We start from the raw sequence: 19,388 nt of genomic DNA, 5'->3' as shown, positions 1-19,388 counted from the left end.
TTTTATCAGTTCTACAGATGGCATCGTGAGACAGGCATTCCGATCACATGGAGCTACTTTGAGACAGGGCAAGGTAAGGGAGAGCACGATGTTGCAGGTGCTTGTGTGAAGCATGCTTTGGGTCGATACCAGTTGCATCACAGTGCTGATCACTTCAAGGATGCACATGATGTGGTGCGGTGGTGCAGCCAGCACTTATCCACTAGTGCTATGTCCTCCTTTCAGTCGTGTGACGATAGGGTGGTGAGCTGGTATTTTTGGTGTGTGGACATTGGGAGTCTGGATCGGTCTAGGCCTTTTGATTGTCATTCAATGTCTGGCACTCTTGATTTCCATTCCATCAGGAGCATAGGTGAGTCTCACCCCACGATCTTTTCTCGACGGTTTGCATGTTTTTGCTCTGCATGCATTGATGATGATTGGGGAGGGTGCTCCATGATACCATGGGCCGATCCATGGGCACGGTGGGTGCTTTCTCCCTTCTAGCCTTGGGAGGAGGTACATGATGATCAGGATGTGGGATTCAATTCCTCTAGAGATTATGACCAGCTTACAGATATTTTGTGTATTGGTCATATCTTCGCGGTCATTGCTTCGAAGGGCAATGAGGAGGGTGTGGATTATTACTTGTTGCGATGCTCTATGGTGAAGAGTGTGCTGAATGAGGATATAGCGGATGGGCATGGGATGCACTTCAATGCTCATAGCATGATCGTAGGTGGCCACTATTTTTAGCAAATACAGAGGCGTGGTCGCTATATTGAGTTCCAGGAGTACATGGTGGATCAGGAGGCATACATGTATTATCATCTTGTTGTTGCAATCAAGATTACTTTGAGTCATGTTCGCACTCGCAAGGCGACGTCCACTCCACGATGGCACCTTCTAGTGGAGGATCACGAGAGCATACTTGCAACTATTGGCATGAGAGCCGATCCTGAGGAGTAGCACATTACATATCATAGTTTTGGGATCATCAGTTGATCAGATAGATTTTTTTTGGGTATCACTAGTTGATTACATATTTCTATATTCAATATGTATCTATAGGCTCACTGTGTGATCATACCATTGTAATTTTCATGGACTCATATTTTATATTTCACTAGGATGGTTTTATACATGTTCATACACATCATTGTATTAGATTCTATTTTATATATGATGTCCGTTGTCTTCTCAATGGGATTTGTTGTTTTTGTAAAACAAAAAATTGTTTATTAGTAGTAATGTTGTAATTGTGTTTTATGCTTTAGGACATTTTAAAAATGTGACTAAGAAAATTCGCGCACGTACTGACCAAATACGCATGTAGACTTATCTGTTGGGGATGAAACTTTGCACGGCTCTTAGGCTACCCTAGACCTAGATCCATGCAAGATTTTGTCTCTAGCTAATTTGGTATGTGCCACGTGCAAGGTATAATGCGTACATTTTTACAATCCCTACTAGTGACTACGTATGAAAAATGGCGCACGTACTAACCAAATACGCACGTGGACTTATTTGTTGGGGATCAAACTTCGCACGGCTCTTAGGCCACCTAGACCTACATCCACGCAAGATTTGGTCTCCAACTGATTTCGTATGTGCCACGTGGAAGGTATAATGCATACATTTTTACAATCCCTACTAGTGTCTACGCATGAAAAATAGCACACGTACTAACCAAATATGCACATGGACTTATCTATTGGGGATGAAACTTCGCACCACTCTTAGGCTACCCTAGACCTAAATCCATGCAAGATTTGGTCTCCAATTGATTTGGTATATGCCATGTGGAAGGTATAATGCACACATTTTTACAATCCCTACTAGTGACTATGCATGAAAAATGGCGCACGTACTAACCAAATACACACATGGACCTATCTGTTGGGGATAAAACTTCGCACGGCTCTTAGGCTACCCTAGACCTACATCCGCAAGATTTGGTCTCCAACTCATTTGGTATGTGCCACATGGAAGGTATAATGCGTACATTTTTACAATCCCTACTAGTGACTATGCATGAAAAATGGTGCACGTACTAACCAAATACACACGTGGACTTATTTGTTGGGGATCAAACTTCGTACAGCTCTTAGGCTACCCTAGACCTACATCCATGCAAGATTTGGTCTCCAATTGATTTTGTATGTGCCAATGGAAGGTATAATGCGTACATTTTTACAATCCCTACTAGTGACTATGCATGAAAAATGGTGCACGTACTAACCAAATACGCACGTGGACTTATCTGTTGGGGATGAACCTCTACAAGACTCTTAGGCTACCCTAGACCTACATCCACACAAGATTTGGTCTCCAACTCATTTGGTATGTGCCACATGGAAGGTATAATGCGTACATTTTTACAATCCCTACTAGTGACTACGCATGAAAAATGGTGCACGTACTAACCAAATACACACGTGGACTTATTTGTTGGGGATCAAACTTCGTACAGCTCTTAGGCTACCCTAGACCTACATCCATGCAATATTTGGTCTCCAATTGATTTCTATGTGCCAATGGAAGGTATAATGTGTACATTTTTACAATCCCTACTAGTGACTATGCATGAAAAATGTCGCACATACTAACCAAATACGCACGTGGACTTATCTGTTGGGGATGAATCTCTACAAGACTCTTAGGCTACCCTAGACCTACATCCACACAAGATTTGGTCTCCAACTGATTTGGTATGTGCCACGTGGAAGGTATAATGCGTACATTTTTACAATCCCTACTAGTGACTACGCATGAAAAATGGCGCACGTACTAACCAAATACACACGTGGACTTATCTATTGGGGATGAAACTTCGCACCACTCTTAGGCTACCCTAGACCTACATCCACTCAAGATTTGGTATGTGCCACGTGGAAGGTATAATGCGTACATTTTTACAATCCCTACTAGTGACTACGCACGAAAAATGGCTCACATACTAACCAAATACGCACGTGGACTTATCTATTGGGGATGAAACTTTGCACGACTCTTAGGCTACCCTAGACCTACATCCATGCAAGATTTGGTCTCCAACTGATTTGGTATATGCCATGTGGAAGGTATAATGCGCACATTTTTACAATCCCTACTAGTGACTATGCATGAAAAATGGCGCACGTACTAACCAAATACACACATGGACCTATCTGTTGGGGATAAAACTTCGCACAGCTCTTAGGCTACCCTAGACCTACATCCACGCAAGATTTGGTCTCCAACTCATTTGGTATGTGCCACATGGAAGGTATAATGCGTACATTTTTACAATCCCTACTAGTGACTACGCATGAAAAATGGTGCACGTACTAACCAAATACACACGTGGACTTATTTGTTGGGGATCAAACTTCGTACGGCTCTTAGGCTACCCTAGACCTACATCCATGCAAGATTTGGTCTCCAATTGATTTCGTATGTGCCAATGGAAGGTATAATGCGTACATTTTTACAATCCCTGCTAGTGACTATGCATGAAAAATGGCGCACGTACTAACCAAATATGCACGTGGACTTATCTGTTGGGGATGAACTGCTACAAGACTCTTAGGCTACCCTAGACCTACATCCACACAAGATTTGGTCTCCAACTCATTTGGTATGTGCCACATGGAAGGTATAATGCGTACATTTTTACAATCCCTACTAGTGACTACGCATGAAAAATGGTGCACGTACTAACCAAATACACACGTGGACTTATTTGTTGGGGATCAAACTTCGTACAGCTCTTAGGCTACCCTATACCTACATCCATGCAAGATTTGGTCTCCAATTGATTTCTATGTGCCAATGGAAGGTATAATGCGTACATTTTTACAATCCCTAGTAGTGACTATGCATGAAAAATGGCGCACGTACTAACCAAATACGCACGTGGACTTATCTATTGGGGATGAACCTCTACAAGACTCTTAGGCTACCCTAGACCTACATCCACACAAGATTTGGTCTCCAACTGATTTGGTATGTGCCACATGGAAGGTATAATGCGTACATTTTTACAATCCCTACTAGTGACTACTCATGAAAAATGGCGCACGTACTAACCAAATACACACGTGGACTTATCTATTGGGGATGAAACTTCGCACCACTCTTAGGCTACCCTAGACCTACATCCACGCAAGATTTGGTATGTGCCACGTGGAAGGTATAATGCGTACATTTTTACAATCCCTACTAGTGACTACGCATGAAAAATGGCTCACGTACTAACCAAATATGCACGTGGACTTATCTATTGGGGATGAAACTTTGCACGGCTCTTAGGCTACCCTAGACCTACATCCACGCAAGATTTGGTCTCCAACTGATTGGGTATGTGCCACGTGGAAGGTATAATGCGTATATTTTTACAATCCCTACTAGTGACTACGCATGAGAAATGGCGCACGTACTAACCAAATATGCACATGGACTTATCTGTTGGGGATGAAACTTCACACAGCTCTGAGGCCACCCTAGACCTACATCCACGCAAGATTTGGTCTCCAACTGATTTCATATGTGTCACGTGGGAGGTATAATGCGTACATTTTTACAATTCCTACTAGTGACTACGCATGAAAAATGGCACACGTACTAACCAAATACGCACGTGGACTTATCTGTTGGGGATGAGACTTCGCACGGCTCTTAGGCTACCCTAGAACTACATCCATGCAAGATTGGGTCTCCAACTGATTTGGTATGTGCCATGTGGAAGATATAATGCGTATATTTTTACAATCCCTACTAGTGACTACACATGAAAAATGGCTCACGTACTAACCAAATACGCACGTGGACTTATCTATTGGGGATGAAACTTTGCACGATTCTTAGGCTACCCTAGACCTACATCCACGCAAGATTTGGTCTCCAACTGATTTGGTATGTGCCACGTGGAAGGTATAATGCGTACATTTTTACAATCTCTAGTAGTGACCACGCATGAAAAATGGCGCACATACTAACCAAATACGTATGTGGACTTATTTGTTGGGGATGAAACTTTGTACGGCTCTTAGGCTACCCTAGACATACATCCACGCAAGATTTGGTCTCCAATTGATTTCATATGTGCCACGTGGAAGGTATAATGTGTACACTTTTACAATCCCTACTAGTGACTACGCATGTAAAATGGTGCACGTACTAACCAAATACGCATGTGGACTTATCTGTTGGGGATGAACCTTTGCAGGACTCTTAGGCTACCCTAGACCTACATCCATGCAAGATTTGGTCTCCAACTGATTTGGTATGTGCCACGTGGAAGGTATAATGCGTACATTTTTACGATCCCTACTAGTGACTACGCATGAAAAATGGCGCATGTACTAACCAAATACGCACGCGGACTTATCTGTTGGGGATGAAACTTTGCAAGGCTCTTTGGCTACCCTAGACCTACATCCATGCAAGATTTGGTCTCCAACTGATTTGGTATGTGCCACGTGGAAGGTATCTGAAACACCTTTTCAATGCTTAATGTTTACAATTACTTCACACAGCATTATTTTTAAAATACCTTACGTATTAGATGTGTGAATTGAGATATCTAAAATTCAAAGTCATACTCCTAATTTTAAATATGCACATGGGGATGAAACTTCGCACGGCTCTTAGGTTGAGTGTAATAATTGCAAGCATTGATATATACGAAATTCAATATGATATTCAAAATGATAAAGTTCATAGCACGAGAGAGAGAGAGAGAGAGAGAGACCTTACACTTGAACACTTTTTCAATGCTTAATGTTTACAATTACTTCACACGGCATTATTTTTAAAATACCTTATGTATTAGATGTGTGAATTGAGACATCTGAAATTCAAATTCATACTCCTAATTTTAAATGTTTATGTTAGATTTGAACAAACTATAAACTAAGATAAACAAAGTAAGCAGAACATCATGAAAGTACCAAAATGCTCATACATCATAAAAGTAAAAACAATATCATGAAAGTACCAAAATGAATGTGTACATCATCATCATCATCGTGCAGAAGTGCATCCCTAAACAAGATATTTGTGAAGCCTAAACAATCATCTTGAATCAAAATCTAATAACTCCACATATGATCCTCTAGTTATCCTTTGATGTGGCTCTTGTATGACCCACTGCCCAACCGTCATCAGATGGGCCAGCCTCATCTCCTGCATGAGATGGGCCAGCCTCATCTTGATGAAGAGGAGGGCATGCTACATGAGCCACCACTGCCATCTGTACCTCCCTCGCCTCCTCTATGTATGTGTGCCTCAGCTCCCAAAGTCGTGCATCTGTGAATACTCCTGCCTCAAATCCAGCGTGAGTAATCGTCTCTACATGTAGAAGATGCTGGTCTCGGCCCTGCCCAGGCTGCTACTCCACCCACTGTTGTAATGATATCTGAAGCTCTACCTCTCGCTCAATACGGCATGCCTCCTTTGCTCGTGCCTCGTCACCTGGCATGAAATCACCATATGAGAAGCGTCGTGGAACACACGCTGCAACCACTGACGTATCAGCACCCTCCTACTGCAGCAAAGCTCTCTATGCCTCCTCCCTGTAGTGCTCTGTCAAGACCACATGGGCAAATGGATCAATGGCCTCACGATGACCAGGATATAGATCATCCATGCCTAGTCCTCTATATGTGGCCACATCAATGTCAGCAAAGCATATAGGGCACACTGATCTTGCCACCACGTGATGGGTCATGCAATGGAGATGTGCGATGTGGCTGCACCCTAGTCCAAACCACCCTACAGTGTCAAAATCCTCGTGGCAAAGTACGCAAGTGGTGGTAGGAAGCCTGGCTATGACTGGTACATCTATGGGTGTCCTAGTCGGCATATCTACAGGAGGAGCGGGGTACAGGGCCATGCTGGGGTCGATCCTATGGCAAGATGGATCATGACTAATATGTCTCAACTACAAAATATATTGCTCCGCTCGATGGTATGCTATGCGTGTTCGAATCCTCTGCTCCTCCACAAATCTTCCTCCAATAGTCATACACGAGACTCCATATCCTGTTGCAATAGATGTGCCTGCAATATGCAAACATGTTGCGTACATGGTGAGAATTAACCAAAAAACTTTAGTTCAAAACACGCAACAAAAAAATAAACTAAAATAATCAGAATAACTAACCTCATCCCTAGACTCAGCCAACAATGCCTCCAACTCTGCAATCCATGCATCTCGAGTCTCCAACTCATGTGAGGCGGTGTAGATGTGGGAGGTGGTGTAGATGTGGGAGGCTCCATAGATGTGGGAGGTGGAATCGAAAGTGATCTCGATAGGGCAGAGACCATGTCGTGCAAGGATGATGCCACTGAATGAACATCCCTCCTAATCCGTCCTCCAACAGCTCGCAATGCCGGTGCAGGGATAGTGTGCAGCTCTGGTGCCTCACATCAATGCCGAACACCTGCAGTCTGACGCTCCTAATGCCCCATCCTACCATGTCCCGCTCCTGATCGTGGACGGGTACTGAGGTAGTCTACCCGATGGCCAAGCACAAACTCGGCGTATAGCTGCATGGCAAATGACCTGGGTATCTAACGGTTGTGAGGCAATCGACCACCATTTGCAGCAAGATATCTCAGATAAATGTGTGCTGCTATGACAGGGTGCCCACAACGTAAAATATGAAAGGGCAGCCTTGATCGTGGTCGCATCGCCTCAATGTGACCATCCCAAAACATATCCTCTAAGGCTTGCCTATGAGGTGACTCACGCTCAAACAACTCTCGAATGGCTCTCCAATCGAAGCCATGACTAAAGTAGAATAGCATCTTGAAATGTATACAATATATAGGAAATGAAAATATTTATAGGATAGAGATAGGTTATGGTCATTGAGATAACCCTGGTTATACTGCTTGACGTGGAGCATCTGTTGAATGATTGGTTGGCATGACTGGCTCCTAGCTAGTTGGGAATAGCTAGCCCTAAACAACTTTTTGACTAGGCCTTAACTAGATCATCTTGCTCTAGCTTGTTAACTCAACCTACTTACTCTACCTAAATTATGAAACAACTCTTAACCAACTATATAATCTATAATATTGCACATAAAGATAGATAAACGCACACCGCAATAATTTCTTTTTTTTAATAGATGATTTCTAAAAACAAAATTTAAACGTTATATTTAATTCAAAACTTCACTAATTTAAAAAATAACATAAAAACTACTTTAATCTGGTTTTTTTTTAATAGATGATTTTAAAAAACAAAATATATACTTTTTGACATTTAAATAAAAACTTCACTAACTTAAATAATATAAAAGCTACCTTAAACTCTTATTTTCTTTTTTTTTTAAAGATGATTTTTAAAAATAAAATTTAAACATTTTTTTATTTAAATAAAAATAGCACTAATTTGAAAAATAAAATAAAAACTACTTTAATCTCTCTTTTTTTAAATAGATGATTTTAAAAAATAAAAAATATACATTTTCACATTTTAAATAATAAATTATGTAATTAAAAAAATAATTTTAAAAAACTTTAAAATGCATTTGAAATTTTGAAATATTTTATAATTAAATTAGATATTCCTATAAACTAAAATAATATAAAAGCAACTTTAAACTCTTATTTAATAGATGATTTCTAAAAACAAAATTTAAACATTATATTGAATTCAAAACTTAACTAATTTAAAAAATAACATAAAAACTACTTTAATCTCTCTTTTTTTTAATAGATGATTTTAAAAAACAAAATATATACTTTTTGACATTTAAATAAAAACTTCACTAAGTTAAATAACATAAAAGCTACCTTAAACTCTTATTTTCTATTTTTTTAAAAGATGATTTTCAAAAATAAAATTTAAATGTTTTTTAATTTAAATAAAAATAGCACTAATTTGAAAAATAACTTTAATCTCTTTTTTTTTAATAGATGATTTTAAAAAACAAAATATATACATTTTCACATTTTAAATAAAAAATTATGTAATTAAAAAACTAATTTAAAGAAACTTTAAAATGCATTAAAAAATTTGAAATATTTTATAATTAAATTAGATATTCCTATAAACTAAAATCTAAATAAATTTACACCGGAAAAAAATGCTACATTAAAAAAACCTTACCTGGAATCTCCCACTCCATCCATCTCCGTCATTCTCCGTCGATCGTTGTCCATCGTTGCCGCAATTCCGTCGAGCTCCCGCAAATCCGTCGATTTCGATGAGGAGGAGCTCGATCGAGATATGAAGAATGAGGGGGTCCCTCTCTTTATATACGAAAATTTAGGGTTTCACTACTCGATCGAGGTATTTCACATGCCATATACATATCGATCCATCATACCTCGATCGAGGTATAGACATGCTACGATACCTCGATCGAGGTATTTGACATGCCACATACACATCGCTCCATCATACCTCGATACCTCAATCGAGGTATTTGACATGCCACATACACATCGGTCCATTTACCTCGATCGAGGTATGTCAGATGCCACATACCTCGATCATGGTATCGGACATGCGGCCAAGTCATCGGTCCAGCATACCACGATCATGGTTTCTGGACTTGCTACCTCGATCGAGGTATGTCATTTGCCATGTCGGATGGCACATATCTCGATCATGGTATTTGACACAATCAAAGTCATGTATCCACGATACCTCGATCGAGGTATGTGGACTTGCCACAATACCTCGATCGAGGTATAGCTGGCTTGCCATGATACCTCGATCGAGGTATAGGAGGCATGCCACGAGACCTCGATCGAGGTATAGGCTTGGTTCGGTGAAAGAAAGTCTAGGACCTCGATCGAGGTATTGGCTTGGCTCGGTTGTCCTCGTGTGTGAGTTTCATTTGAGACAATACCTCGATCGAGGTATTTCACACCGAAGCAAAACCTTTGTATTTTCACTTGAGCAGGTGTCACACTCACCCGAAAGCGGTTCAGAAGTGGACACCCTTAGCTTGCTACCTCCCTTAAATTTAATGAATTTAAGCACTAAGAAACATAATAATTTCAACCACCAGGTTGGTTCAGGACAATCACATAACTAGTGATTAAGCTGAAGCAGCCACGGTTGCATGATGTTCCAGCCACCACGCTGGTTTGGTAAAATAACAATATATTGTGAAATATATTGCTGTTAATTTGTGCTCAACTATGCCACCAAGCTGGACAACAACTAATGTCTATTCAACCATGCTGGTTCAAGATAATTACATCACTGACAATTAAGCTAAACTAGCCTATGGCTGCATGATGTTCCAACCATCGGGCTGGTTTAGGACAATCACATTTAGTCCAAAGCCTAGTTTAAGAAATGAAACAAGTAAACTATCCCAAAGCTTAATCACAAACAACCATCGGGCTAGTTTAGGCACCACTGACCTACATTGTATCTAGCGTGTGTGTATGATGCACTCCTCAAACACCTTGCATCTCATCTGCTTCTTACAGATGTCCTTTCTATTTGGAGAAGCTCTCGTATTTTTGTGCCCAAACGTCTTCAATGTAGCAATGACTTCTGCACTAAGGCTGTCTCTCCTTTTCCAGTGTTCTGTTGAAGCCCACAGAATTCTCGGATTGGGATGATCGTGCATCGCTTCTGCTCCACATTTAAATGCTGGAGCCACTTTGGTGCTTTTGATTAACATCTTGAACATTATGTGCCCAAGCCATTTCTCCTTTGTTTCAGGGGACACCAACATAGCTAATGTTGTAATCTTTGCAGATAGTTGATCTAAGTTTTGCACCTCTTTCACTTTCTATAGGCCATTTCGGAGGCTAGAGAGCATCGCCTCTTGGGCATGCATCTCCCAAGGTGTTGGTAGGGTTGTTACTCTACGAACTTTAGGGTGCAGGCTAAATCTTGTGAAGACTCGAGACAAGTAATCACTTGAATGGCATGATGTTGCTACCTCGAATGCTCCCACCAATTGTGACACCACACCTTGTGTTCTGTGCTCTGACGTCAATGATTGAATGCATACATCTGCAACCGCTTCTTGCTGCTGCTCTGTAAAGTCTTCTTTGTTCTCGTTGTTTCTCCCTTCGTAGATGTCACAAAAGTGTCTTCCGTTGTTGATTTGATACCGTGCCAGTGCTTTCCTCGACCTGCACTCTGTTCCTTGTGCCTTGACTTGGCTTTTCGGCTTTCCTGTCTCGTAGCCTTTGTTTGCTTCTCTTGCAAGCCATAGCGAGCTACATGTTGCCATTGACGCCATGGCCATGATTAGTCCAGAATAGACCTAGATAAGCTAGCTGGTGAGGCATGCAAAGATTAGAAGACAACTTACTCGAAAGAAGACAATGGCAAACCAAAGTTTGCACAAGGTCATGTCGAGGTGCGTGCGGGTTGTAGGGCATTTGCAAGGCAGGGGCAGGTTGCAGGTACTTAATCTTCCAAGATTTTATGGGTGGGAGGTGTGAAAATTAGAAATTCGAGGGAGTAGTGAAATTTCAGCTACCGGTTTTTTCCCTCCAACAATACACGTCAGCAGACTTGGATATCCCAAACAAGTGCAATGTGGCCAAAGTTATGGAGCGTGCCCTCAAATGGGTATGCATCAATTTAGCACAACATTGGAGGCCCATTAACCCATGCCTAATGTTCTCATTTAGGTGTGTCCTTGGGTTGAGGAGAATTTCATGTAGTGTAATTTTGAATTAGGTCATTGAAGATACCTATATACAGAAAAGTCCCTAAACCTCTTTAAAAATGGCTACACCCAACCAAACAACAACCCATAACTTCAAGAACAAGCACGGTGGTCGCTCCAAGACAACCTTGAATTCTGGGCGATGGTTGCAGGTCATCAAGTCAAAGACTGCGTTGAGGCAATGTTCAGAATGATAGATTGTGTTTCATTATTATGCCAAAAACTAGCATGGTGGTTTCTCAAAACCAACCTATGATCTGCATGGGGACGCTGCCCAGTGGCAGGTGGCAGAGCTACGACAAAATGCTACATGATTACAAGTGGTCAAGCCAGAGATTGCGCTGCGGCAGTGTTCAAAATGATAGATTGCGTCTCATTATTATGCCATAAACCAGAGCAGTGGTCTCTTCAAGCCAACTTTGAATTTTAATGATTTGCATGGGTGTGCTACTGAGTGATGACAGGTGGGCAAAGATGTGGCAAAAGAATGTGCGATGATAGGTGGTCAGGCAAGAGATTGCGCTTCGGTGTTTAGAATAAATAGATTGCGTCTCATTATTATGCTAGTGCAGCATCATCACGTGGGGAAAATTTTTGGCGAGAGTGCGGGTCTGTGTAATATTTAAAATTTCACTCAGGAGCATGTCGTAGCCTCAATACGGCCCTGAAAATAGTTCCATGATTGGCTACACTCAAGCAAACGTTGACCCTAAATTTTTACAAAGTTAAAGAAATGTAGGAGCATATGTAAGTAGGACATATTACCCCTTGAAAGCACATTGTATGTATGGTTTTTTAGTACTCCACCCCTTGGGGCAACATATCCATACCATTTCTCATGTTCAGTTTTGTTTTTTGACAAAAATGAATTAATTGAAAATGTCCAAAATAAAGCAAGAGTGTGCTACAATTTAACATTATTTCTTATATTCCCTCACAATAGCATGCTAACCACAAATATGCGGATGCTTCTCCAAGCAAAAAGGAGATATGATCTCAATTTATTAGGAAACATGCTTCTCATGTGATGAAAATTTTCAAGTAGTGGTGCATCCTTTATGAAAGCCCACATGTAGTTTACTATCTCGCACATTTATCAAAGTATTCTTTCAAGAAGGTGATTATTTCATTTGAACCCAATGAAAGTAATTGGGAAGTGTGTATTGACAAGTGAGTACCCATATTTTCACATGCTAAATAACTGACATTTTTAATTAGGTAGCCATAAGCAAATTTGACAATCTAAAAGGCAATCAGAAAAACATAGGCAATGCATTAAGAGGAATCTTACATCGTGGATACCTTAGGGAAACTTTGCATTTTTTATTAAACATGTCAGTAAAGATTCTGAGAGTCACAACAATGTCTTGTTCGTCTTGCCCTCCCATGAAGGCTATGAAAGGCAAGTCACCTATCATATCTTATCAAGTTTTGAGAAATTTTTTAAAACATGGAGATTAAGGTGGTATTGTTTAGGATGGAGTTGGAAAGTGCTAGGCCTAAACATTTGTAGGGGGTTGAAATGACATCACATTATGGAATATCAACCTTTGGTTCCGGTTCTCAGAATATGAACCATCTTGTGGAGAGGTTCTTTGAATGATCCCCTATGAACCATCTTGTGGAGAGGTTCTTTGAATGATCCCCTTAGTTGTACGATGATAAGTATATAAATTCTACTAGATGAATTAACAAAGAATTTAAGGGAAACAAAAGGGGTGACATGAGAGCAAGTGCTTGAAAGGTTGCCAAATGTCACATTGTGAGGAGAGAAGAGAGAGGGCACACTCTTGTATTAGTTCCCCTTTGTCCATAGCGCTTTAAAAAGAAAAGAAAAGTGCACGTTTAGATTGAAAAAAGAAAAAAAGAAAAAAGAAAAGTGGTTTGAAATTGGGTGCGCTTTTAGGGGGAAAAAAATGCACGTTTCGACTGGAAACTAAACAAAAACTCGAAAAAGAAAAGGTGTGTGTAATTGGGCACGATCTTTCAAGCAACTAGGCTTTCTTGTTAAATAAAAAGCTGTGAAGTGAGATTTAGGGAAAATAAAACTGGAAATTAAAAGGAAAAAGGATAGCATAGTAATTTTTTTAAAAGCAGGGTTAAAAAAGAAAAAAGAAGAAAGGCACGGCAGTTGTTTATTCGAAAAAATAAAAAAGGTATTATTATTCAATGCAAAAATATCGAAGAAGGCATTAAGGAATTCAAAGTCAAAGTTTGACGCGTTATATTTGAATTAAGAAATTTAAAAAGGGAAAGAAATTTTAAAATGAGCCATGAAAGTATAAATAGCATGAGCTGGGCAGAATACTCCGGCGAATACGTCCGTCCACTCCTGCCGAAATTCCATTCATTTCCGTCCGTTTCCGGCATAGTTTCCATGCATTCCGTTGATCTTCGTAGCTTCTCTCTTTCCCGTCACATTTCTGGCAATTTTACTCCATCACGGACCGTAGCATCGACAACATCCGTCCAATCTCGTCAATGTCCGTCGCTTCGGTCCAATCCCTCATAGCTTTCCGTTTAGCCCGTAGTAAAGCTCTAGTAGAAATTTTGTTTTCATCAACGAATTTCTGTCCGTCTGCGTGAACGTCCTTTCATCTTCGTGAACTTTTGTCAGCTCTGTTCTCTTCCCCAGGAGTGAGGCCGTTTATCTAAGTCTTTTTTAGCTGCTGTGAAGTAACGCTATGGAGAGCTCCCCAGGCCTTGAAGTCCCTCGCTGGAGCCCTAAGCACCATCGCCACAATATCATGCCCTCCCCCCCGCAGAAACCTCCCTCCAATATGGACAGCTCTCGCCAGTCCCAATTCCTTCCTGGTTCCGTCGGTTTGGACGCCTACCATGGCCAGCAGCAGCGCAGCAGCAATAAGCCGGAAATGATCAGCCCTTGGGAATCATCCGCCCGTTCGCCTCCAGGTGGTGTTGTTCACGGAGATTATGTTCCTTTAGAGATGGAAAACTCCTTCAGTCAGATCTCCGACGACTCCACCCTTCCCACTCTTGGGTACGTCCGAGTCCCTGCACTCGGCAATGGCGCCGGCCCCAAACCCTCGGCTGCTTCCAAATCCCCCCACCGTGCGCGCACCCCGGATCAAGGCATCGGCCGCAAATCGCCCAAATTCGCGCAAGGTGTCACACTTAGCTGGAAAGACCTTTGGGTTACCGTGTCACACGCCAACGGCGGAACCAGACCTCTGCTGCAGAAACTGACCGGATATGCGGAGCCTCGACAGGTTTTGGCGATCATGGGGCCTTCCGGCTCTGGGAAATCCACCCTTCTGGACGCTCTCGCTGGTATTTGTCTGTTTGACATTTGGTTTGATGTTCCATCAAGTTTTCCTCCGTGATATTAGACCCTCTGTTTCAAATGGACATCTCTGGTCACTTCGTCGTGTGTTTGCTACACGCAGGACGATTGGCTTCCAACACCAAGCAGACGGGAGAGATTTTGCTCAATGGGAGAAGGCAATCTTTGTCCTACGGAAATTCTGTAAGTCTCTGCGTCAAATTTTTAAGAACGGAAATATGAGCTAAAATCTGTCTGCCTTGTTTTTTTTTTTTCAAAGAAAAATCTGTCTGCCTTCAATCACACTCAGAGAGCGTATGCTGTATCCTGTAGGCGTACGTGACTCAGGACGACGTTCTCATGGCCACGCTGACCGTGAAAGAAGCTGTCTTCTACTCGGCGCAATTGCAACTCCCGAACAGCATGCCCATACAGCAAAAGAGGGAGAGGGCGGAGAGCACCATCAAAGACATGGGCTTGCAGGGAGTAGTCAATACTCAAATCGGCGGGTGGCGTGCGAGGGGATTGAGTGGAGGGGAGAAACGGCGAGTGAGTATCGCCATAGAGATCCTCACGCGACCTCGCTTGCTGTTTCTCGATGAACCAACGAGTGGCCTCGACAGGTGACGAGGCAGAGAGAAAGCTGCAAACTCATTGTCTTGTTTACTTTCTGGGATCAAGTTCTGTTGACGATCGACGGAAATTTAGCTCGCATACCGTCCAATTCGTGCAATGAGAATATAAAACGTCCCAAACTCAAGCTGATCATGAATTTCTCTTCCCATCACTGCAGTGCTGCCGCATTTCATGTCATCAACCGGCTCCGCCATCTGGCCCTGGACGAGAGAACTGTGATCGCCTCCATCCATCAACCCAGCAGCGACGTCTTTGAGCTCTTCACGTCCCTCTATCTGCTTTCCAACGGACGCACGGTGTACTTCGGTGCCGCTTCGGAAGCTCGAGAGGTACACCCGACCTTAATCTGAAATTCACTTTCCAAGTCAAGAAAATGCAGTCCTCCAAGTCAATGATCTTGTCCGATCTATACCCATGTATACAGTATACTGTTCCTCTAACATCGGACAGCAACTTTGTGCAGTTCTTCTCCACTAACGGTTTCCCTTGCCCGTCTCTTCGAAACCCATCTGATCATTATCTTCGAACTATCAACAAAGACTTCGAGCGCGTAAGCTGTCGATATCCCTTTTCACCGCGTTCATTATATTCTGCAGTTTTGATTTTCATGAGCGCTGTGGCTGTGTATCCATGCCAACGATCCCTTGGTTTTCATGACATTATTGCAGGACATTGAGGAAGGTGCTCCAGGAGTGAAGTTCAAAACTGAGCAAGTGATAGACGTTCTTGTCAAAGCTTACAGCCAGTCGGAGGTTGCTCTGGCAGTTGCAGGCCGTGTGGGCGAGATATCCAGAATGGTATGAGGTTAACCTATTATCGTTTGTCACTCTTGAAAGTACAAAATAGAGAGAGCTCTCATGGACTTTCACTATGGTATAAACTTCCGCGCAGGAAGGGGCGCCTTTGGAGAGTATCGTTTCTAATGGTGCCGGCTTCTTCACTCAAGTTCACGTTCTCACCCGAAGGTCGTTCAAGAATATGTACAGAGACCTCGGATACTATTGGCTTCGACTTGCCATCTATATTGCTTTATGCCTTTGTGTCGGAACTGTCTACTACAAAGTCGGATACAGCTTCAGCGCTATCCAGGTGAGGCTATTGAGCAGCAAATTGACCGTCAATGAGATGATTTTCGACATGTGATATACTTAACGCACTGTGATATCCGTTAGGAAAGTACAAAGTTCTAACTCTGAAGTTGTTTGATTCTGAAGGCGCGAGGTGCAATGCTAATGTTTGTGGCCGCATTTCTTACTTTCATGGCAATTGGCGGATTTCCTGCGTTCGTGGAAGACATGAGGGTAATCCTCGAACAAATTTCTCGGTTTTAATATTTTGTTGTGAGCAGAAATGAGACATGCAAGTGATCACTAATTGGTACTGACTGCATTCTTTGCTTTCCAGGTCTTCGATAGGGAGAGACTAAATGGCCATTACGGTGTGGCATCATTTGTCGTGGCAAATACTCTTTCTTCCAGTCCTTACTTACTCTTGATATCGGCATTGCCTGGAGCCATAGCCTACTTCTTGGTTGATCTCCACCATGGATTTACACATTTCATATACTTTGTACTCACACTGTACGCTTGCATGCTTGTGGTGGAAAGCCTAATGATGACAGTTGCAAGCATTGTGCCAGACTTTCTGTTGGGAATCATCACAGGCGCAGGAATTCAGGTGCGTCTTTCGATTACGCTAGCTGGGCGACGATTTGATCCGTTAAGAAATGCTGCTGGAAATAGCTACCAGTTAATTAGCACGCATTTGCTGCAACTCGTCAATGCGACAAGGATCAGCAGACTGAGGCTTGCGCAGAAAGTCTGATTTCAAACCGTGTTACCTGCATGTGCTCTCAGGGCGTATTCATGCTGAACGGTGGCTTCTTCCGTTTACCTCATGATATTCCGAAACCTCTTTGGAGATATCCAGTGTCATATATCGCTTTTCACACTTACGCTAATCAGGTACGTAGACAGTTCTTTTGTTCAAGTTCATGTACAGAAGATTAACTGCTCTGCTCTTGGAGAATTTAAATGTTATTTGGCGAGCCTAATCGGCGAGGTTATGCCCGGCAACAGGGATTCTACAAGAACGACTTCGAGGGACTCATGTTTGACAACAGTGTGCCTGGCGCAGTCTCGATTAGTGGGGACACCGTCCTGAGGGACACCTTCCAGGTGACGATGAGCTACTCAAAGTGGGTGGATCTGGCAATTCTACTGGGGATGGCGGTGGTGTACCGGTTGATCTTCTTCGGCCTGCTCAAGCTCAAGGAGAAGCTACGTCCGATGGTGCGAGCAATGCTGTCAAAAAGCTGGGAGGCGAAGGTGCTCACAGTGGGCAATGGATCAGCGGATGAATGAGGTGAAAGATAAAGTGAATCTCTTTTTGGAGAGGAGCAACAAACAAGGTTGAATCGGTGACGACGAGTGAGGTGAAAGAAATCAAACAGGAGGCGTTGATAACAAGTTGATTGTATTGTAGATCGAGTAAGAGCACAGGCGGTGAGGCGGAATGATACCAACGATCCCGGCCGGCAGCGTTGAATAAAGTGATCGGGGGCTAGATATAAATCTAAGGGAGTTGTATGCGTGATTTATCTATGATTAATCTATCACAAGGAAGGGCCGGCAGCTCAGATAATCCAATGTGACACTTCAACGATGCTGAGAACGTAGAAGGATATATCCTTATATTACCTATGGTCTTTCTCCAGCCGGCCCGCGATTCTTTCGACGACGATTAACGACGTGCTACGTCGACCTTGCAGGGTTTGATACCCTCCTGCAGATTCTGTCTGAGATATAAAACCAAATCTGCGACAGTTCAACCGAGTCCAACGCATTCTAGCGCGTGTGGAGTTGATCGTCGTCTACCGACAGTGTACCGAGACGATCGAATTTCTGTTACTCAACGCTCATTGACTTTGTCCTTACACTGTATAACTATTACCGTATCTAACTCTTTTGTACAGTTGTGATTCGTGAATCTTGTGATTGTCGCGTAAGAAGAGTTTTGTCTGATTTCGTATTTGAATTTTGATTTGTCGTCAAATGTTTGAATCTTGATATCTGCATTCAAATTCTCTCGAGTGCTTGAGTCTGCGTGGGATAATAAACTGATCTGCCAACGTTTCCCGTCACCCCTGTCGTCTTCCTCGAGATCAATTTTTCTGTTTATGGCAGTCCTGTCGAGTGTCATCCTCTCACACACTCAACGCTCATTGATTTCTTCTTTGACGTGTATTAAGTACCGTAGCTACACTGAACAACAACTCTTTTCAATTGAATTCGAACAATTTTTCTATTCGAACTTTGTTTTGCAATTTTCAACTTCTCTATTGGCAGCCACGTATCGTGGCAACATGTGGAGGATGGATGCAAATTTTGCAAGGCCTCTCTAGAGACTCTCACCCCCTATTCTGGGACTCCCGTTGGGTCCAGAATGTGTGGGGAATATCAAGTCGAAGTGTGCTACGAGCTTGGGAATGGAGTACATATCCAAAGGTGCTACCATCTTTGGAGCGGACCTTGGCTCATATATGTTTCTCCTATGGGATATCACTAGATATGCTACTCTTCACCGGATCTGGACTGCTTGATATGAGGCATCAATGTTTTTGATCTACCATGTAAAAAGGCTACTTTGGAGATCTCCTCACAGGTTGGTTGGTTAGTGGCGTATTGGCCTGATAAAGTTGCTAGATGTTGCTTACAGAGTGCTATGTATGAGATGTCCTTTGGGATCTTTTAAGTAATACAAGAGCAAACCACTTTCAATTTAAAAAAAACTTTGTTTTGCATTTTATTTCTAAAGATGTTGACACTTGTCAGTGGTCACGT

The 19,388-nt window shown here is 42.2% G+C and overlaps 1 protein-coding gene across 1 annotated transcript; it reads left to right on the top strand.

Moving 5' to 3' along the window:
- The first annotated feature begins 14,311 nt into the window (after nucleotides 1–14,311).
- LOC147886339 (ABC transporter G family member 1-like) lies at nucleotides 14,312–18,402 on the top strand. The gene is made up of 11 exons (XM_087395226.1): nucleotides 14,312–14,918; nucleotides 15,035–15,114; nucleotides 15,244–15,533; nucleotides 15,704–15,875; nucleotides 16,010–16,096; nucleotides 16,215–16,343; nucleotides 16,438–16,635; nucleotides 16,761–16,847; nucleotides 16,951–17,223; nucleotides 17,403–17,510; nucleotides 17,625–18,402. The coding sequence occupies exons 1-11, from the start codon at nucleotides 14,312–14,314 to the stop codon at nucleotides 17,907–17,909; spliced, it is 2,316 nt and encodes a 771-aa protein (XP_087251352.1). The 3' UTR covers nucleotides 17,910–18,402.
- Nucleotides 18,403–19,388: the final 986 nt, after the last annotated feature.

Source organism: Dipteris shenzhenensis, chromosome 24, assembly GCF_047967505.1.
Source record: "Dipteris shenzhenensis isolate YYH24624 ecotype China chromosome 24, Dip_SZ_1.0, whole genome shotgun sequence".
NCBI classification, from domain to species: Eukaryota; Viridiplantae; Streptophyta; class Polypodiopsida; order Gleicheniales; family Dipteridaceae; genus Dipteris; species Dipteris shenzhenensis.
The sequence above is the reverse complement of the archived record's forward strand: the minus strand, read 5'-3'. Positions and strand labels throughout refer to the sequence as shown.